This window comes from Drosophila santomea, chromosome 2L, assembly GCF_016746245.2.
Source record: "Drosophila santomea strain STO CAGO 1482 chromosome 2L, Prin_Dsan_1.1, whole genome shotgun sequence".
Classification (NCBI taxonomy): domain Eukaryota; kingdom Metazoa; phylum Arthropoda; class Insecta; order Diptera; family Drosophilidae; genus Drosophila; species Drosophila santomea.
In genome coordinates this window covers 17,170,977-17,192,272 of record NC_053016.2, presented here as the reverse complement: position 1 = coordinate 17,192,272, position 21,296 = coordinate 17,170,977, and the positions used below count along the sequence as shown (strand labels likewise).

Here is a 21,296-nt window from a genome sequence, read left to right as displayed (position 1 = left end):
CATTGGCACGCGATAACTTGTACTTTGCCCAAAAAGTAATAAGCAATGCGTTTGGAGACAACCGAAATGGGAATCATATAAAAAGGCTCACCCGACCAAAATCAGTTATCAGTCAACGTTCGTTCTCGACCAGACAGAAATCAGCCAACATGTTCAAGTTTGTGAGTGGCTCACAGCATAATTATGAACTCGCCATCTAATTCGAAATATTTTCCCTATCTAGGTGATGATCCTCGCCGTTGTGGGAGTGGCTACCGCCCTGGCCCCAGTCTCCCGCTCCGATGATGTCCACGCTGATGTGGTTTCCCGATCGGACGACGTTCGTGCCGATGGATTCGACACCAGTCTACACACCTCGAACGGAATCGAGCAGGCCGCCAGCGGAGATGTCCATGGCAACATCCACGGCAACTTCGCATGGATCTCCCCCGAGGGCGATCACGTGGACATCAAGTACGTGGCTGATGAGAACGGATACCAGCCCTCGGGAGCCTGGATCCCCACTCCTCCTCCAATCCCAGAGGCCATTGCCCGCTCCCTCGACTGGCTGGCGTCTCACCCCTCAGCACCCGAGCATCCCCGTCATCACTAGGACTCGTCACCCGGATCCCGGACCAAACCACGGACTGTTCTCCCGAAACATATCGCCCTAGTTGTTTAGCTGTCCTTCTGGACTTTCAAAAAAATATATGCACATGCTTATAGCAGTATAAATGTTTGTGTTTTTGACTGAAACCTTTTTCGAGTAATTGAATCCTATGAAGTATGTATATAGTCTTGATCAAAAAGAGTGCAGCGGATGCCACCGAGCATGTCACTTAAACCAGTCCGTAAATCCAAACTAGACCTATGCTGGCCTAAATGTTAATTAAAAACGGGTTGCATCAGCCAAAAGTGATTCCGAATCGGCATCAGTCTCACGAGTTCTCTAGTCTGACAGTCTAACCAATTCAAAATCTTCATGATCGTAAGTACCTGGGGATCGAGACCGGTCAGCTCAATAAGTAATCCTGGAATATCCTAGCTGCTTGTCTGCGCCCTTGTCGCCCTGGTGGCCGCCAACGAGGTTGCTAAGGTCAAGGAGCTGGTCAACGGTGTCCAAACCTATGGCTTTGTGAGCCTGTGGTCCTGGACAACGGCTCTTGTGCTTCGGCTACCGGAGATGTCCACGGTAAAATTGTAGGAGCTTACTTGTGGATCTCCCCCGATGGCGAGATCGTCCGTGTGAGCTACAAGGCCGACGAGAACGGATTCCAGCCCCAAAGCGACCGCCTGCCCACTCCTCCTCCTACTCCAGAGGCCATTGCCCGCTCCCTCGACTGGCTGGTGTCTTACACCCCAGCACCCGAGCATCCCCGACACCGCTAGGACTTGTCACCCGGATCCCGGACGGACTGTTCTCCCGAAACATATCGCCCTAGTTGTTTAGCTGGCCTTCTTGTCTTTTAAAAAATTTATGCACATGCTTATAGCAGTATAAATGCTTGTGTTCTTAAGTGGAACATTTTTCAAGTTCTTGAACCCTATGAAGTATGTATATATATTCTTGATCAATTAAACTAAGAGCGTTAACATGACCATTACCGAATACTCGGGGAGATCTCAGGAACTATGAGAATGAGTAAATTGAAATAAGGCTCTTATTTAATTTTAGATTATATGATTGAAGTTTGTATAAGAAGATTGCCACTAGAAAACTGCAACAAGCCACCGGCACTCTAGGGGCACCCGCTAAACAACGGGTGTCTCAGCACCCGGGTGTTTGTTGACACTCTATTTGACGCTGCGCGGAAAAACCTATTATCACGAAGACGGCTTGGCGAGTTTGGCGGAATAACTGCCCAAAGCCACTCGGTGCTAATGTGCATCATTTCGGCGCGATTAAAGGTGAAAAAAAACGCGAGCGATTGTTAAATTGCCAATATTTATGACATTGCAATTCGGTGCAGCTGAGAACAACAGCTGACAGCGCTGCCAACTTACGTCGGCAAGTGATCGAAGCTTAGTGGCGTTGCCAGACCATCGGCACTGCCAGGGCTGCTCCAACAGCCGAATCGTGTACCGGTACCTAAACAATAATATTCAAACAATATCTAATTTGAATTTAGTTTAGAAGTGGACAATTGACAAAAATTGCGAAAAACCAACAAAATATATATTTATATATAAATTTGTGTGGAGTTGACCAATATTTAGCAAGGGAATCGGCATAAAGGTCGCGGTCAGACCAATCACCAACCTCTCACCATCTCGGTGCCCAAGTAGAGGCTCTGGTGTCCGAGAAGAGGCGGAATAACCTCCATCAGCCAACGCCTAGGAGAAATCCGTGGCCTACGTGGGACCCCTGCTAAATTTGGTGCTCCACGTTCGCATAGGGTAAACTAGGGTTGACACCCGTCAATTAATGGACGGTCCAGCGGGGGGCACTGCCCCCGTCGACGTGGTGGACCCATTCAAACGAAGCGCCAGAATGTCCAGGTCCCCTTCCAAAGGAGTGGGAATCACGGAGATAACGGAGCGAGCTGTAATGCCAGTTCCAGCGGCTGTGAGCGTAGCGCAAGCCGTCCCTCAGACGCTTACGTCAACACCCAGCATCGGTGGAGCTACTGCAGCAGAGGACTTGGCCCCCTCAACATCCCTGATGAATAGGAAGATAGTGTGCCGTCCCAATATGTACCAGCAAGAACACCGCCTGTTTCGCCGTCTAGGCCACTAGACCTGTCGACCAAGGGTGTGATCTCGGAGCTAGCAGCTCTAAATGCCAGAGCTATACAGCTGCAGGAGGCCAAAGCCAAGGAGGCCCCCGCAAAGAGTACGGCAACCCAGACGGAAGCGCAACCCAAACCTGCGAGCGCCCCGGCAGCCAGCAAAAGGAGCGCCCCGGCGAAGCCTCCCCAGAAGAAGCTTCCGGTTAGCAAGGACGCGATTTTGCAGACGCATAAGGTGAACGAGCCTGTTCCGCCCAGCTTTGCGTCCGTTGCCAAAGAGGGTAACAAAAATTCGGAGTGGACCAAGGTGGCATCTAAGCGACTACGGAAAAAACCGGAGGCCATCATTATTAAGAAGACTGGAGGAGCCTCGTACACGGACATGCTCCGTAAACTTAAAGCAGACCCGTGCCTGTCAGAACTGGGCAGCCACGTTAAAAAAATCAGGAGGACCCAACAAGGAGAGCTGTTGCTCGAAGTGGAGGGGAATGCTGCTGCAAGCATGTCCGAATACAGGGGAGCTATCGAAGAATCCCTTCGGGAAATGGCTGCGGTCCGCAAGGGCGCGCGGAGAATGGCGTTAACCTGCAGTGGCATGGATGAGGCGACGACTGCAATGGAGCTTTATAGCTGTATTTCCTCCCAATTCGAAGGGATCCAGCTGAAAACCAGGGCACTCAACTGCCAGGAGCCTGATCGCTCGGACTGCTGTCTCCGGTGCGGCGAACAAGGCCACAAAGCGAAAGGCTGTGTCAACCCGCCGAATTGCCTGATCTGCAACAGCGACACAGACAGGAATCACCCGACAGGTAGCTTTACATGCCCTACCTTTAAGGCGAGCACAACAAAAGGAGCCTTAAGACGCCGCATCCATGATTAACATACTACAACTTAATGTCAATCACTGCGCAGCTGCACAGAGCCTTCTGTCCCAAACAGCGACAGAGCGCAATGCTGACGTCATGCTACTAAGTGAACCGTACGTCCCTGGTGTGGAAAATGCAGAAGCTCTTTTCGACTCTACTCGTAAGGCGGCAGTCATATGCTGCAGAAACCTCTACATAGAGGACCAGGAAAGTGTGCCAATGCGCGGCATTGCGTACACTAAAGTGAAGGGTGTCCACTTATATAGCTGCTATGCCCCGCCTAGTGACAGCCCGGACCTTTTCGAGGACTTTTTAGACAACCTAATACTCCACGCTAGAGGGCGCAAGCCGGTAGTCATTGCAGGTGACTTCAGCGCCTGGGCAATAGAATGGGGAAGCCGGACATCTAACCTCCGAGGTAGGGCCGTTATCGATGCCATGAACCAGCTGGATCTGGTGCTGCTGAACGATGGTGGCAAGCCCACGTTTAACAACGACAGAGGTACATCATTCATCGACGTCACTTTTGTTAACCGAAGTCTAGCCTCCACTGCAAATTGGATGGTTCAGGAGGACGTAACTCTGAGCGATCATGCCCTAATCACATTCAGCGCCCGCTCGTCGTGCATCACACAACGACAGGCAAGGAGTACCCTTGGGCAAGCATGGGATATCAGAAAGCTGGACAAGTACATGCTGGCCTTTAGCATTGAGCAATTGGAGCAAACAAATGGGCATGCGGAATCCATGGTGGCGTCGCTCATGAAGATGCTGCATGCGATGCAGCGATGCCGCGAAAGAAGAAAAATGGCAAACGCAAAACTCCGGTCTACTGGTGGAACGGCTCCCTCAACCACCTACGCTCGGAATGCTTCAGGGCAAGAAGACAGGCGCAACGAGCCAGAGGACGGGTGAAGGGTGAAATGGCACACCCAATGATCAGGTCGTGTCCATGCTGTTGCGTTTTGATGTTTCTAATGTCTTAACAAAAAACAATCTTATATATTATCAAATAATATTTATACATAATTAACACTATTCTATTTCTATAGTTCTAGCTGGCATTCAAAGTGAAATTATAAAACTATAAGTAAGATAGCTGAAAGTATTACGTAACATTAAAAGGAAATAATGAATAATACTAAATACCAAATAATACTAAGTACTAAATACTAAATAATACTAAATACTTAATACTAAATAATACCACAATATATGTGCCCTTCTCTACGCTTCTCAAAAGTCCTAGGTAAGCAAACAATTTGTTCCATGTTTTTTTATACCCGTTACTCGTAGAGTAAAAGGGTATACTAGATTCGTTGAAAAGTATGTAACAGGCAGAAGGAAGCGTTTCCGACCATATAAAGTCTATATATTCTTGATCAGGATCAATAGCGGAGTCGATTTGGCCATGTCCGTCTGAACGCTGAGATCTCAGGATCTACAAAATCTAGGATGTTGAGACTAAGCATACAGACTCCAGAGACATAGACGCAGCGCAAGTTTGTCGAATCATGCGGTTTGTGGGCGTTAGAGTAAGCGTGGCCAAAAGTTTTTTTGCAAATTGATAGAAATTTACAAAACTAATACAAAAATGAAAAAATATCAAAACATTTTTCAAAATTGTGGGCGTGGCAGCTTTGGGCGGTTTGTGGGCGTTAGAGTGGGCGGGGCAATATGAATCGACAAACTTGCGCTGCTTCTATGTCTCTGGAGTCTGTATGCTTCACCTCAACTTTCTAGCTTTTGTAGTTCATGAGATCTCGACGTTCAAACGGACGGACAGACGGACGGACAGACGGACAGACAGACGGACATGGCCAGATCGACTCGGCTATTGATCCTGATCAAGAATATATATACTTTATATGGTTGACTTTAGGTTGACCATAAGCTTCGCAAACAATTTTAAATGTCACTATAAAAACTATATGGGGTCGTTAGCCCCCAACATTTTTAACAAATTTAAGTAATATACGAAAAATAAAAAAAGGCGCTTAACATACAAGCAAAAAAAAAACGTACTCCAATTTGCTTAAAGTCTAACCCCAACCATCAAGAGGAATCGATAATGAGAAGCAATGGTCACGGTGTCAAAGTAGAGACTCAAGTTAATGTACTGCAAAACATCGAGTCTAAGAAGTCGGCAATACTTTGTAGTCAATCGAGTTGTTATGGCACTGCAAAAGTGGTTCACGGTTTGGCAAAGCCATGTCAAGTTTATAGAGGGATTCAATGAAGGGGCGGGTCAAACTCGTTTGGATTTTGGGATGCCACCCGACACGTTTGCCTCTTATTGATGCGATTGTTTCATTTTAGCATCTATTAAGCGATTATATATAGTACTTATCCCGTTGTTTGGCATTTGCTAAGCTCTCGCCATATGACGATGTTTTTAATGGGTGTGGGCGCATCCGCGAAGTCACCCCATAACTCACAGCACCAATTGAATGCAAGATGTAGCGTTTTGATATGGGTTCAGTTTGGGTGGCGATCATATAAAAAAGCTCTGCTCGACCAAAATCAGTTATCAGTCAACGTTTGTTCTCAACCAGACCGAAATCAGCCAAAATGTTTAAGTTTGTAAGTAACAACAGGACACGAACCCACTTATAAGATCCCTAACTAAGATCTATACTCTCCTTCAGGTGATGATCTGCGCAGTTATCGGCCTGGCGGTGGCCAATCCCCCAGTGCCCCATTCCGTAGGACGTTCCGAGGATGTCCACGCTGATGTGGTTTCCCGATCGGACGACGTTCGTGCCGATGGATTCGACACCAGTCTGCACACCTCCAACGGAATCGAGCAGGCCGCCAGCGGTGATGTCCATGGCAACATCCACGGCAACTTCGCATGGATCTCCCCCGAGGGCGATCACGTGGACATCAAGTACGTGGCTGATGAGAACGGATACCAGCCCTCGGGAGCCTGGATCCCCACTCCTCCTCCAATCCCAGAGGCCATTGCCCGCTCCCTCGACTGGCTGGCGTCTCACCCCTCAGCACCCGAGCATCCCCGTCATCACTAGGACTCGTCACCCGGATCCCGGACCAAACCACGGACTGTTCTCCCGAAAAATTTCGCCCTAGTTGTTTAGCTATCCTTCTTGACTTTTAAAAAATACATGCAGATGCTTATAGCAGTATAAATGTTTGTGTTCTTAACTGAACATTTTTTTCAAGTACTGGAACCCTAGGAAGTATACATATATACATATGTATTCTAGATCAAAATAACTACGCGAGACAAAATAACCATTACCGGATACCTCGGAAGCTATAAGAACGAGTGAATTTATATAAGGCATGTAGATTCTAGAGACGCAGAAGTTCATGTTTGTTTCAGCCCACAAGCTGTCCAGAACTGTCGCAGCCACATGATTTATTTTCATTTTATTAAACCGCTTCTCGTAGAGTAATATGGTATACTAGATTAGTTACAAATTATGTTACACGTATAAGAAAGCGTTTCCGACCCGTTTCCGAGGAACTATAACAGTTAGAAAGTTGAGAGAATACCCAATTGTTTTGCCAATTTCATTCAAAATGCTAGCTGAGTTGTAATGAAACTGTAATTGACAAGGAAAATTAATACGTGAGATCAATGGTCAATGCCACACGATTCGATTGCCCCCTTATTCATTTGATTTTTTATTTAGCATATAGTTCCTATTCGCTTATTTCGAATGTGATGATGCTTTGTAATGGGTGAAGGGGCATCATTCGCGAAGTCAACGCAGAACACAGAGCACCAATTGAATGCAAGAACGAAGCGTTTTGATATGGCTTCAGTTTGTGTGGCAATAATGCTTGACCAAAATCAGTTATCAGTTCTCGCAATTCTCGCAGAATCGGAAAAGATTATGCTTGTGAATAACGACAGGATTCGAACCTACCTATTCGATCCCTAACTATTGTCCCTGTTTCAGGTGATGTTCTGCGCAGTTTTCGGCCTGGCGGTGGCCAATCCCCCAGTGCCCCATTCCGTAGGACGTTCCGAGGATGTCCACGCCGATATCCCTTTGCGATCAGATGACGTTCATGCCGATGGATTCGATTCTAGTCTGCGCACCTTCAACGGAACTGAGCTGGCCGCCAGCGGAGATGTTAATGGCAACATCCATGGCTACTTCCGATATATCGCCTCTGAGACCGTATACCAACTCCCGGAGGTCTGGATCCCGACTACTGCCCCAATGCCGCCGGCCGTCGCCAAAGCCATCGCCTGGCTGGAGTCCCACCCAACACAACCATCGCCGATGAACAATCCCCCGGGTATCGCAATCCACTTGAAAACTGTCTTTAAAATACCTTTTAAACTATTAGTTTAAGTAATCTTACTGTTTGTAAAAGACTCGCAATTGCTAACGGCAGAAACCAGTTCGCAACCTTGACTTTGAATTTGGCAAACAACTGTAACGGCTTTAAACACGTCCTACCCGTTTAACACCTTTGATTTAGTAAAAATGCGTACATTTTGTTCTTATTAGAGTATATGTGTTTTAAATGTTTTTTTCATTAGGCAGTACTTTATCCATTTACACTTTGGAACGCAACTGGTAACGAATTAGTTCCTAACTCCTAATACGTAACATATATTGTCTCTCTCAACCTTTAAATAGTAACTAAGGTGATTTAACTACCCATGTGATATCTTATATTATTAGAACATATTATTTTAGATGTATTTGTAGGGGGTTCAACTGCGGATGTACCACTTACAAAATTAGAATTATGTTCTGTTTACTCCTCTGTATGCATTGTTTCAAAGCCGTTTTGAAACCTTTTCAGATCCCATCGAAAAGGTCTGTCAATAAACGACCTTGGCCTTTATTAGTATACTGCAAAAAAACAGCTGATTCGGTTAATTTAGCATGCTGACAATTTTTGAATAATGAATAACTTAATTCTGCCCTAGATCTCAATAGAGTCGGTCGAAAAGGCAACTTTAACAATTCGATTAGCGATCACCGCACAAACCCGATTGCCAATGTTGATTTAAAAGAGAATTAGATTTGGAACTGAATGGCAAAAAGCGTGAATCTAAAAACTGAAAAGGCATAAAGCCAAAATTTGTCACCAAGCTGTTAAAATGATAATTTTTACTGTTCTTATTTTCAATAACAATGTTCTGAGTAACATAACCAGTTGAGATCCGGTAGGCGATTCCCATTAAAACCCCAAACTGAAAACAATTTGAGTAAATCCCAAATGAAGGGGCATGACTGTGGGCTCGACAAGCAAAGGTGTATATATATGTAATTTTTAGTTGCGGTTTTTCAGGGAATGATTGCGTTAAGTAGGTCAACTGAAAATAGCATTACATTGAAAGGTTGCACATAATAATTAGGAAAAATAACCATATTGTTGGGCAATCAGAAAAATGTTATTAATTGGAGGGCTTGAATTGATGCATGTGAAGTTCTTTTGTTTATAAAATAAAAGTACAATACTGCAACTTTGCGCCATTAATGAGTTCCGACTGCTCTACTATACTGGTGTTCCTTCAACAAAGGCAGCAATCTGATAAACGTGCGACAAATTTCCATATTGAGTGCAAACATGTAAATTAAAAGCTTGCATAGTGGTTTCCATTCGTTTAAAAAACACTCTGTGGCTTCAGACGCTTTCCACAGAAACAAAAGCATGAAATGTAATTAAGTAATTGCCAGCAGACATCCGTGCCCATGGTGAAAGTACTTTGCACATCTGACAGAATGCGTTATTGTTCTCACTTCTCCGCAGCACTATCATTTCTTTGGCTCTGGGGATGTGGATGTGCGGAAAGCAAATAACAAACTGCCTCTAATATTAGTGCAAGGTTTGACTCAACTGGAGGGTCCTAATGAGCAGGGCTCCAGGCAGCAGGAATCGTCGGGTAACACGTCGTTTTCCGCGAAAACTCATATTCGCATTTTTGCAATTGTTGTAATTATTTGTGCACTAAATTGTTTGTTAATCAAGAAATGGTGCGTATTGCCATGTGGGCGGGCTAATCATCCGGTAATGAATCAAAAGCGTGCGAATTCACCATGTGCTGTCATAATTTAACGAAAACAATACAAAAATGATCATCAGTCCAAGTGCAAATTAGCAGTCCCATCAAATAAATTCAATTTGCTGCAGGTTACCCGCAATTATTTGCAAATATAACCAAATGAAAATATGTTCACATGCGCCACTAACAGACCGCAGCACGCAACGTTTGTGTTTACACGTATGTATGTGATAAGTAAACATTTGTCTAAACCCGAGTTATTTTGACATTAATTAAACGCCCGCCTTGAATGGCCGCAAATCACAATGGCATCAATGTTAAAATAGCCAATCGCGCAGATGTGGATAAATAAATAGTCCAATTAATATGCATTTTGACGTATGGTTTCTATTATTACAGGTTTCGTATTTGTATTTATATTGTTATTTAGTGGCGATTAATTTGCTGCTAATTATGGAATCCCTCACGAGGACAGCCGGCATTTATCTGGTGAATCGAACGGAGTTTTGATGGGATTAGCGCTTCTCCGACAGCCGAGTGGTCGCCGCCCCTCAGGTGCCACGTGGAGTTGCGGCTGGCTGCGTTGGAACCAGATCCTGACTCCTCGTCCGCCCGACCGGTCTCATCTCACTTGCTGAACTTGAGGCCAACTGCAACGGATTAGGATAGAGGACCCAGCGGGTGAGGAAAGAAAATTAATGATAATGTTTCTAACTAATGGCTTTGTAATGAAGCTTGTCACGGAGCGTGGGCAGTTCTCCAAAGTGATTTCACCTCCTTTTAAGCTGCGATACTCACCTGCCGCACTGCGTGGATTCCTCAGCTTGGAGGGCTTCTTTCTTAGCTCCGATTGCCCCAATCCGCCACTTGTTCCCGGTCCGTGGGTGTCTATTTGCATGCTCTCATCGCTGTCCGAGGTCTGGCTCTTTAATACCTTCTTAAGATTGATGAGCTAGGGGGAATAGAGTGGACAAATAAAGTTAAATCCGAAATCTGATACTTTGGCTATAAGTAGAAATGTATACTAATACGTTTTTTGTATACTGTCTTACTTAAAACTTTTGAGCCCGCAGTCAGAGATTTAAAATTCGTAGTGCCAATAAAGGTAATTAGATAAGAAGACTCACATCTTGTTCCACGCGCTCCTTGTTCATCAGCCTTTTGGATTTCTCTGCGTTCGCGTACTTTATCTGCATTTCGATGCAGTTGGAAACGCTGTCGCAGGAGTTGACCCACGCCTGAAGGGTTTCCACGATGTGGCCAGTGTATCCGGGCGGAATGTCGCGGCCCTGGGCGTAATCCACCTCCAAAATGCGTGTGTTCTGGAACAGCTTTCCGTGGATGATGTCTGCATGAAGGATTGAAAGGAAAATTAGAGAGTTTTCTTCCTCCCAGCCAACTTGTCAACTTTTTCTCGACTAATTGCCTGGAACGAGCAGTTCCTGAAGTTGGCCAAAGTGTTGCCTTAAGTAGCAGCTCTGGAGTGCATTGAAGGCCATTGCAACAAGTTTGTTGTGATGCCTATGGACGAATGGAATAGTTCACAGTTGGAATAGTAACTGAGCTAGAGGCTTGCATTTCTAGAAAATGGTCTTGCAGAAGAAGGGAAATGCATTTAGTATCCTTAAATTTCAAATTTCCATTGAATGGCCTAAGCCAAAAACAAAGTAGTTCACACAAGCTGAGTATGGGAATAAAAAGAATGGAGGGGCCCACTAACGAATTGGGTAAACCTGGAATATATTGAATGTCAATATTTTCTAAATGCATTCGATTACTTATGCACCTTATAAGTAGAAAAGCATACACCGAATATTCACTTGGATTATTTACAATTCCGAATTTAATGATAATTCCCTACCCAGCTGTAAAAACGGATGCGCAATTAATCACGTCACCTTTTTCCCACACAGCAAACCCTCAATCAATTAAACTGATTAGAAAACAGTTAGATGAGCGCAAATACAACAGAACGAAACTGGCTATAATCAAGCAAATGGAAGCCGGGTTCCATAAATCCGCAAAGCCGCACAACAGCATCCCAAGTGTTGCCCAAATACTGTGGTGACCGAGTCACACACAATGTGTAATCAAATACCAGCGTATTAACTTTTGTTTTCAATACTTTAGGGCGATCTTTTTAAGCCAAAGCCAAGTGGCTTTGGAGCGATTAGCTTTGTATTCTAAGTCAATTGGCAAATACACTGCCCGGCGGGCGTAAGCTAAAATGCAATCTGCTGCGAGGGCCATGTCTGCCAAAAGTAGTTTGAGTAATTAATTTGAAATCGTCGTTTGTCGTTTAGTTTGTAGCTCCTCAGCGGGATTACAATTTACAGCAAGCGGATCTGGAATTGTTTTCATCCGTGCCGACAGGAGTGGGAGTCCCAGTTGCAAAGTCCCGAGTACCGAAATCCTCTACCCCGATGCAAACTATGGCCCGAGGCTTTAACTTGCTCGGCCGAGGAAGTGGCTAAGTGAGAGCAGCCTCTCCGCTCACCGCTTTTGGCCATGGCTAAGCCCTAGTTAAGTCCTTGAGCACTCTTTGCCTTTGACTTTACGACCACTTGTGTCCTTGAACGAGTCGCCGGAAAGGCAGCATCGGACTGGGGACGAAGTCTGCGGACCAAGTTTCTGTGTTTATGGCACCGACTTTGCGTCATAAATATTCACTCAAATATGCAGGGAATTCGCCCGAAGATTCAATTTCTCTCATCCACTTGGTCAGACGACCAGCGATTTGGGTTGACAATTTGTCAGACACTTTTCTAATTAGCTTGAGAGTTGGCGCAAAAATGCTTATTGATTTGATGCCTTCGAGTACGCCTCGAATAATTGAAAAACATGGGGGAATTGCGGATTTCGTTGTTGCGCGACGCCTTGACCGCAAGTGCTGTAAACTGCCTGTGGTTTTCCGGCGTTGACATGTGTCTTGTATTTTCAGCCATGTGAAAACTGTGGGCGGCTGCTGCCGCGTGCGGAAAATTCAACGCCAGGGCAATCAATCATGCTTACTGCTTCGCCCGTAAATTGCGGAAAAAGCCGTTGAGGGACAGGAGAATGAATCATCGTAGCGGCAGAAGGCGATGATGCCAAACCGCCGACGGCTGTGGTTCTGTGGCAAATGCTGATGAAAATCCAATGGCTGTGGCTATCTGGAGATGAATGAAAGCTTTAAAAAAACGCAGTCGGTGGTACAAACCCTCCAGGAATGTGACCACCACGGCGTGTGTACTTTTGGTGACTCGGAAAAAACTCGTTTGAATGTAAAGTTTCCATGAAACGAATGTAACGATTTTAGAAACGTGGTCCGAAAGGACAATTTACACGGATTTGCATACCCTTACGAGGGCTTACAACAAGTGAAGCAGACGTATTTATTATAGATTTTATAAAAACATTTAAATTCTTAATCGATTAGACCAATTTCTCCAAACACTTTCAACATCAGGTATTAATCTATACTTCCGAATCGCAGAAATACAGCAAAGTGAATGTTTCAAGGACTGCACATGAGCTCCACCGAGTGATGCTTACATTATTGCTCATAAGATGGATCTACGAATCTTTCAGCATTATGTCCTACAATAATGGATATGGATTATATGGATGCGACCTGACAAGTGCTCCTTATTAAGAATAAATGTGATTTAAAAGGATTGGAAACGCATTAGTTACATGATCTTCGTTAGATAGACAAATTTATATATATGCTACGATTTTGGAAAGGTCTTCCAAACAAGCCAGCATTTAGGCTTACATACATAAAACCTTTTAAGTTATAGGACCTAAATTCATACCATTTGTTTATTAAAAAGTTGAGAATCCATTACGATGGTCCCGTTTTCTGGTGACCTGTTGCTGACAGGTTTTGGCAACTCGTCAAACAGCTTACCACCTTGCCCAGAAAAATTGAATTTGGTAATTGAAATTCTACACAAACCCGAACGACAGCAGCAGGCAAGGACAATGGCACAAGATAAAATTTGTTAAAGGAGCACCCAAAAAAAGTGTTGGCGTTCTAGCTGCCTTCCAGTAATAATTGTATAATTATTAAAGCCCTTCTCATTAAAGAAATTTCGTTGATTTGGGCACTATAAGGCCCTGTTCTTACAAAAAAAAAGATCCATCTGCTGATTTAAACGTTGTTTTTTTAATTGTTAAAAATAAATTTAGGAATAAATAGTTATTTAAGATACTTATTCACAGATATTTATAGAGTGGGAAGCAGCCTTTTTCTGGGCCATAGACTCCTCTGAAACCGCAAACTAGCGGGCTGGAAACTTGTGCCATCAATATGAGGCGGTGCATAGCTGGTGAAAAGTTTTCACCTAAAACTGACAAAGTGCTCAGCGCAGTTACCCACAAACACTCTCCCTTCTCAAAGTTTTCGAGGAAATCCACTGCAATGGGCCCCTGACGCCGAAAACTGTGCAATCAGAAGCTGCTGTGAAATCGGCGAGTCCCGGGGAGACGCACAAGTCCGGATTTAGGGCGAGTACAGCAAATTATCTCCGAACTGCGTCGCTTTCGGGTATTCGGCTTTGCGGCAAGGTCGCGGCTTCTTCATTAAGGTAAACTGGCCTTTGATGTAACAGCTTTTCAGAGAATAAAAGCCGATTTCCATGCAGTGTTCCCGCCATTGGAACAGTGTTAATTAACCGATTGCGAAAGAGGCTTACACTTTTTGCGGCCCACTCAGAGAATGTTATGCACAAGTGGCCAGCGCTTTGGTACTTCCTCGTGCATGCCCCAAACAAATTCATCCCACTTCTCTCAGAATTGCAAATCCCCCGGCCTGGTGGAAAGCTAGTTCAAAAGCCGCTCTCAAGCACCCTGAATTATGCGAAACTTTTCTTTGACACACAAAAGAAATTAAAGAAGTGCGCCAAAAAACTAAAATCAAGACGGCGCATTCTGCGACACATTCTGTAAATCCCAGCAACTCGACACGGCAACTGCGAGGGTGCAATCCTCGGTGAAACTCGGTGGCATTCCGCACACAACCCTCGCTACGGCATGAGTGTACAAACAGTTTTGCTTATTTTCCTGCGATTCCCAGCATTCAGCTGCTGGGGCCGGGAAGTTATTGCAGAAAAACTAGTTCGAGGCAGTTGGGAAAATATTTGAAAATGCCTGGGAGATTGAAAACCACTGAGGCTGTCCTGGTGGGAAATGCTCGACCGATCGATTTTAGAAGCAGATGCCAAAGCATTTTTGGGGGCGGTTATCCGCACTCGTATGAGGAATTTTTACGACTTACTTAACTTTTTTTGCACTGCTATGAAAAGCAAGCAACAAAACTAGTGAAGAATATGTTCTAAATATCCTGAGAAGTAACAAAAATTAATTTAAGAGAATACTGTTGGATTACTTGTTGTGAATATATCAGTAATGAATCTAGGTAATATAAATGTAACCCAAACACTGGACAAAGCCCAAACAATCAAGGGCTGGTTCACTAATGGAACGAAATTTCTGGCGAATTTGAATTCTAAGAGGCATTTAATTACCATATCCCCACCCATCGTCCTGGTAGAAAAACGATGCTCTAATGGGATGACCTGAAATCGCGACGAGAGAATCACTCCACCTGCCCGCCGGCTAATGGAGGCCTGTTCCGCTTCCAACTACATTAAATTGCGATGTCAGATTACGGCGCCTAATAGAACGCAATGATTTCGCATTCCGCCAAACATCTGGCACTTTCCCTCCTGCCACCTGGAATGATGCTCTAATGATTGCTATCATAACATAAATCTTGAGTAGGGCGGGAAATTTTGTTTGTCCGTCCATTGCCTGGATTTGGAAAGCAATTAAGAGGGGCAGGTGAGACGACGTGTCGAGGAGTACTCGCCGTGCCTTGGGGAAACCTTATTTATGGGGAAGATGGCGTTGAGTTGTCACTTTATTTGCTTACATATTTGACGGCCTAGAGTCCATTAAAAACTTCTAAACACTATTTGCTTATCCAGCGCCGATGTTTGGATTGTTCTATACGTCGAGGGGGCACTTGTCGAGAGCGGCTAAAAACCGAACACTTACCAAAAATCCTGAAGGGCTCGTTTTCAGCCCCATATAACACAGCCTCTGTTTGCTCTGTTTGTTTTTGTTCCGGTCCATAGATCACAGGCCAAAGCTCAAAAATCAACAGCACCAACAAGTTTAGCACCACATTTGAGGGCCCTAAGTATGCTTACACGAACGATGTTTCCGAGTGCGAAATTTGGCCCCGGCTTCTGGGTGTCTCGTTTGATTTAAGGCTTTCGGCAGACATACAATGCGGACACAGAATGGGTCCGGAAGTACAAGTGCAAAGTGTGTTAATATGCAGCTTGTGCCGGGGCACAGTGATGGATTTCAAGTTTCTATGCAACAGTGGGGATACATATACACATATGCCAACTAAATAGATTCCTAGCAACACCACTTGCTAGTTAATTTCAAATGCACAGTTTTGGCTATGAATCTCTGAGAGGATTCTAAATATTGTAATCGAATTAAATTAGTTATTTTTATGTAGCTTAAAAATTCCTAATGGGCAGCATTTTGACAAAATCAAAATAGTGAGTACACAAAAGATTTTTCAAGTCGGGAATATTCATGATTTGTGAATTCTCACCTTACGCTTAAAGCAATGTTTTTATGTGGCAATTATGGAGCGCAGTTTGATTATAGGCGGCCACCATTGAGGCGTGTGCTCAAAAGAAAATCATCGAGGCAAAAGTGTTCATCCAGCTGACGACTTTGGCAACAGTAAAAACTGTTTTCCCGCGGGGATGAGGTGGGCAGGATCAACTGGTGGGGCGCCAGACCGAGTGGCCTAATGAATGGTGGCAACCATAATACTCGTTTCTCCACCCAGGATGCGCCAGCTGTCCCGGCTAATCAAGTGCACTGCCCAAAGGCAGAGGTGGGAGAGTGATGGTCGGGAATGGGTGGCTCTAGACGGCAGCATAACTTTGTGAATCTACTGCTTTTACAGCTGCTGAGTTGCCGGCGTAGGTGAACAGCTGTTCAAAAATTCTAATTGGACGAAGGAGGCGCCCTTACCATAGTGAGAAGTAGGCAAAAATTAGCATTTGATTTAATAATGCAAGCTAGGAAGGGAAGCAGTGTCGAGATTTATCAGCTTGGTACTAAAACGGCAGGACTTTCAACTGGAAACTTAATAGGTAACAAAAAGGCAAAGGAGAAAAACAATATATGTGGTTGAGTTTCGGCGATTCTTAGAAAGCATCACATCTTTACCAAGCGAAAGTAAAGAGGTGCCCTTTGTTGACACCTGCGAGGTGGACAAAAATCACTTTTTAAGATGAGTTTTTGACATAACGTATTGAAACTATCAACCAATCAAACTGTTCACCTAGGCGAACTCACCTGCGTAAATGGCCTCGATGATGATGTCCTCAAGGTGGCGCACGTTGTCGATCTCCAGTTCGCTGAGCAGTAGGGCATATGGAATGCTCTTTGCCTTGATGGCCAGCGAGACGATGGTCAGGTGTTGCAGCTTCTTCTGCATGGCAGGAGTCAAGTCGATGAACTTTCCCGGCTGTGCGCGGTATTCCTTGTAAGTGCCGTATGCGAATAGGTTCAGGGTCTCGAAGTGCTTGCTGTCCGGTCCGTCCTTCAGCTGTGTATGAGATGTGGTGGGAAATGTACGGCTAGGAGTTTTATAGTTAAGCATACCTGCAAAACGGATGGTTCTGCCAGTAATTCGCCAAAAACAAAGACATTCGGGGCTTCCAGGGCCTGGCGAATCACATCCAGCAAGGCGGCGCCGCTGGATGACTTGGCCAGGACACAGAACTTCTCCAGAAACGTCTCCTTGCTCTTGCTCGGCTCCTCGTTGCTCAGCAGCATGTCCTGCGTCATTTTTATAGCTTCAATTTGTTTAATGTTTAGAGTTTTGAGATTGTTTTGTTTTTTGCGAGCACACTGCCAAGTGTGACCGTTCCTCGATTGCTAAATAAATTAGACCCGGCATTTGAAAATATACTAGATATATATTTTATTATTTCCAACGTCGTCATTCATTCCATTAATTAAAAGGTGGAGGGTGGAGTTTTTATGCAAAACGATTTTTATTTCCTATAATAAATAAAAAATGTTTGAATATTGCATAGCGAATATATAATATTTAATATTATAGCACGAGGTAAAGTACCTATAGTACAAAAAATACTAGATATATCGATACACACAGAAACGGTTATATTATTATAGCGCTGGCACAAGCTGATTGCCATAAAAGAGGGCGGCAAGTTTAAACAAACGAAAGTAAAGAAGTAAGTTTAAAACTTAAAGTTCGCGCTAGCTCCACCACATTTACAAGCCCGTTCATTATGCTTATGATTATTTTATGTTCTTTTGGGATACCAACTCGTTCGCTGCATTGTTTTTCCTAATAACACCCAACCATTTGCACTCACCTTGTGGAAATGCTAGTCATTATGTTTGAAGCCGGGCATCCTTATTTTAAAACCCTTTTCGCACCAAATTCACTCCGGCTGCACACACAGACGCACCCAAGGGGGCTGTAGAAAAAAGGGAAAAAGGGGCGAAAACGGCAGGATGGGCCTAAAAAAATATATTCCTTGAGCCACTTTAGGCTGCCAAAACTTGGCTTCAGCCACACTTGTTATTATTGCTGTGGGCAGGGGCGGATGTGCGAGTATAAAAAGGTGCAGGGTCAAAGTTAAAAACCCTTTATTGTGTCTGGGGGGTTAACTTTGGCGTGGGCGTGGGAGTGGGAGTGGCCGTGAGTGGGACCATCCCCTATATGGGATGCGCTAGCTCATCGATTATGAAAAGTTAACTAAAGGTCATGGACCCTCGGGCATACTCGTACACACAGAGGATGTCCCAAAAAGTGGAGCCAGCGCCTTAAAGACACTTTGTCCTCCGTTTTAAACCTGCCCACTGCACAGTGTTCAATTGTGCAGCATATACTCCACTTGTATAGCTTTGTTTTCTGTGCCACTTGCAATGCCGACACTTCGACAGAAATTGACCGGACTGTTTTGCAATTTTTCCAATTGGATTGGCACGCCTACCACCCACCGCCTACCGCCCACCGCGAAGCCCTACCCTCAAATTTTATGGGATTTGCCAAATTTGCCAGTACGCAGCCATTACAAAATTGTTTTGATTTTGATTCTGTTGCGTGTGTTCGGCTGCAGATTCGCTTTGGGCTTCCATACGGAGCGGTGGATGCGGTTCTTTCTCCTGCGGCGACTGCTACCCGAATTGCATCTGTGATTAGTTTGCCGTGCGTTCGAAACATTTTCGGAATAATGCGAAATTCCGCAGCCTTTACTTCGTTCGCATTTTGTGGGTTGCGTGCGCAAAGTTGCGTCCGTGGAGGATATTCGCTTGCCAACCGACGAGAGCCTGTGGCCATTCTTGCGATGGACCACTGGTGGTCAGCAGGTGGGGATTCGAAATTACTTAGAAGATTGGGCAGACCGGAAAAAACGTGGTTCGCAGCGGAAGAACACTAAGCGGAAATTAAATGGTGCATTTGGTAACATGCATGCCTTTGGTTTCAAATGTTTTGGGTTTAGTATATGAGCAAATGAATATAAAAGAAAATAGATGAAACATTTTGGGTTTTAAGTTAATCAGGATTCCGTTGACTGGCATCGCCATATATGGTCTCTTAGTAGAAATCCCGCAGAGGGTAAACTATAGTAGACTTTCCGCCTTGTCGCTGAAATTCTCATTTTTGAAAAGCTCTTTGTCACGCCGGCAAACTTTACCCGCTCTGCTCCGAGTTCTGGTTTTTTGTGGATTTCACTTTGTCATTAATTTGACGCACAATGAATCGGCAGTTGGCAGGTTGTTCGGGTGTTCAGTTCCCCGGGATTTCATTCCTATTTGCGAGATTACCGAACGCGGGCGTTCGATTTGCGGGCAAAGCAAGGACGTCATTGCCAAATTCACGTACATGCTCCATCGTCGGTTCAGCTGGTACTAAGCTTTCAAATTAATTACACTTTTTCACTTCTGAATCCATCATCGGCTTGCACATTAAAATCCTTGTGAAATCCAGGGAAGCCCTGCCTGGCTACGCCCATCGACAATTTGCTTACTAGCCCATAAAAATGTATGAAAATAAAATATCAACACAGTTCGAGGGCCCCAAAATGGCCAAATAAAAGGACTCAACCCCGCGAACGCGCGCGGCATTCAAATGTACGTGAGGGCCCACCACACCAGTGTCCTTCAGACTGTCCTACAGCCGTATAACAGTGTACTAAAACATGTCCTTGCCCCTGCCGCGGCACTTTGACCAGCAGCTGCGGCCTTCGCTTTCGCTTTCGCTTTCGCCTTTGGCTTATCATTTTTTATCGGCAGGACAAAGACTTGACCTTCCTTTTTAGTGAGTTTGCTGCTCTGCTCATTAGGACTCAAATTGCTTTCCCCGCCTGCAACTGTGTGTGATTGGGCACTGCGAAAAAAAATTATAAGAAGGATATCCGTGAGTAATATGGGAATTACGTACAAGAAATTTTAACATTCCCCCCATCTTAGTTATCTCTTTTTACAATAATTTTAATAGTAGTTTCTGGACATATAATAATATGACTTCCGAGGCTAATCCTTATGTTTGTGCTATAAAGGAAAAGCTTAAAAGGACTTCTTTAGTCTAAGATAACACACTTATTTTTGGCGAGTGTTGTCCGCGATTATTTGGCTTAGTGAACGTATTGTTATTACTGCCTGGCAGTGGCTCCGCTTATCGATGCAAATGACAGGCGGCCGGGAAACTTGAACAACTTGGCCCATTTCGACGGAATGATGTTAACTTGACCCAAATCACGGATTTCTCGCGCGACTCGAGCCGAGGGACACTGCTGGCAGGGACTCAGGGGCTTAGGGAAAATGGCGTATAGAAATACAACGTAATGAACAAGAGCCTTTGAATAACTGCATTTAGCGAATGCAGCCAAAGGTTGCACAAAAACAGCTGATAAAAATTCCCCGGCTCTGTGAAAATTTACCAAGGATCCTTTTGGAGCGAAACTTTGTAGCTGGCGGAGTAGAGAAGGTAGCGAAATTGCCATGGCAATGTGGGAGGAAGCGCAGTAAAAATGCAATTTGTATCGGATTCTAGGAACTGGACAGCAACGCGTAAATGGACACGGGGAACACAGCCAGATGGCTAATTTAAATTACCAATTGTTCGGATTCCGCTCCCGTGAAATTCCTGAGTGCCGGGCAAATCCAGCAGTGCCCACAATTAGCCGGAAACCAACTGTCAGTTGTTCGGCGGTATTGCAGCTATAACAGTGTCACATCGAATTTCGTAACAGCTCCCACTTTCGGCCACATACCGTGCCAGCGTGCCAACCGCAAACAGGATATGGAAAACTGGGAAGCCACAGCGACCTTCCTTGGCGCAATCCCAATCTAGTCGAGCATGGCGTATCATTGTAACGCTCTTTGTTTATATGTAGTATGTGCGCCAGCGGCGGGAAAAATCGGGGAAACATTACTTGCTGTGCTGGCGATAAAAACACGGATTCAAACCCATGTCGACTGGTGCCAGGCACAAGGATAGCCCGTGGCTGGGTGTGCGCCGGGTCCTGGCCCAACTTGTTGCCAATACAATCAATTTGGCATGTCGCATATTATTCGAGCTGTCTCACGGAGCGAAAGAAGTAAGCCAAATTCGCAAATTCCCAAGCGCAGGCGAGTATTTCTCGATTGGGTGTGATTTGA

General features: G+C 44.8%; 5 protein-coding genes and 1 pseudogene across 5 annotated transcripts; 5 read left to right on the top strand and 1 right to left on the bottom strand.

Annotated features, from left to right (window-relative positions):
- The first annotated feature begins 106 nt into the window (after positions 1-106).
- On the top strand, positions 107-724 carry LOC120458911 (larval cuticle protein 2). The gene is made up of 2 exons (XM_039646756.1): positions 107-161; positions 224-724. Exons 1-2 carry the CDS (start codon positions 150-152, stop codon positions 590-592), a joined length of 381 nt encoding a protein of 126 aa, XP_039502690.1. The 5' UTR covers positions 107-149; the 3' UTR covers positions 593-724.
- A 237-nt stretch (positions 725-961) lies between these two features.
- LOC120443681 lies at positions 962-1,933 on the top strand (annotated as a pseudogene).
- A 4,133-nt stretch (positions 1,934-6,066) lies between these two features.
- On the top strand, positions 6,067-6,644 carry LOC120456355 (larval cuticle protein 1). The gene is made up of 2 exons (XM_039643147.1): positions 6,067-6,157; positions 6,223-6,644. Exons 1-2 carry the CDS (start codon positions 6,146-6,148, stop codon positions 6,601-6,603), a joined length of 393 nt encoding a protein of 130 aa, XP_039499081.1. The 5' UTR covers positions 6,067-6,145; the 3' UTR covers positions 6,604-6,644.
- An 853-nt stretch (positions 6,645-7,497) lies between these two features.
- LOC120458106 (larval cuticle protein 1-like) lies at positions 7,498-7,968 on the top strand (the record flags this gene model as incomplete). Its single annotated transcript, XM_039646021.1, has 2 exons — positions 7,498-7,849; positions 7,928-7,968. Coding segments are annotated over 2 exons (393 nt in total), but the record flags the coding sequence as incomplete, so codon positions are not given.
- Positions 7,969-9,939: 1,971 nt separating this feature from the next.
- LOC120457678 (COP9 signalosome complex subunit 7) lies at positions 9,940-17,532 on the bottom strand. Its single transcript, XM_039645171.1, has 5 exons — positions 17,259-17,532; positions 16,950-17,202; positions 10,700-10,920; positions 10,371-10,524; positions 9,940-10,222 (listed from the first exon to the last, which is right to left on the bottom strand). Exons 1-5 carry the CDS (start codon positions 17,442-17,444, stop codon positions 10,200-10,202), a joined length of 837 nt encoding a protein of 278 aa, XP_039501105.1. The 5' UTR covers positions 17,445-17,532; the 3' UTR covers positions 9,940-10,199.
- Positions 17,533-19,390: 1,858 nt separating this feature from the next.
- LOC120451384 lies at positions 19,391-21,296 on the top strand. The gene is given in 6 exon segments (XM_039639067.1): positions 19,391-19,409; positions 20,856-20,914; positions 20,917-20,947; positions 21,043-21,145; positions 21,147-21,249; positions 21,252-21,296. Coding segments are annotated over 6 exon segments (360 nt in total).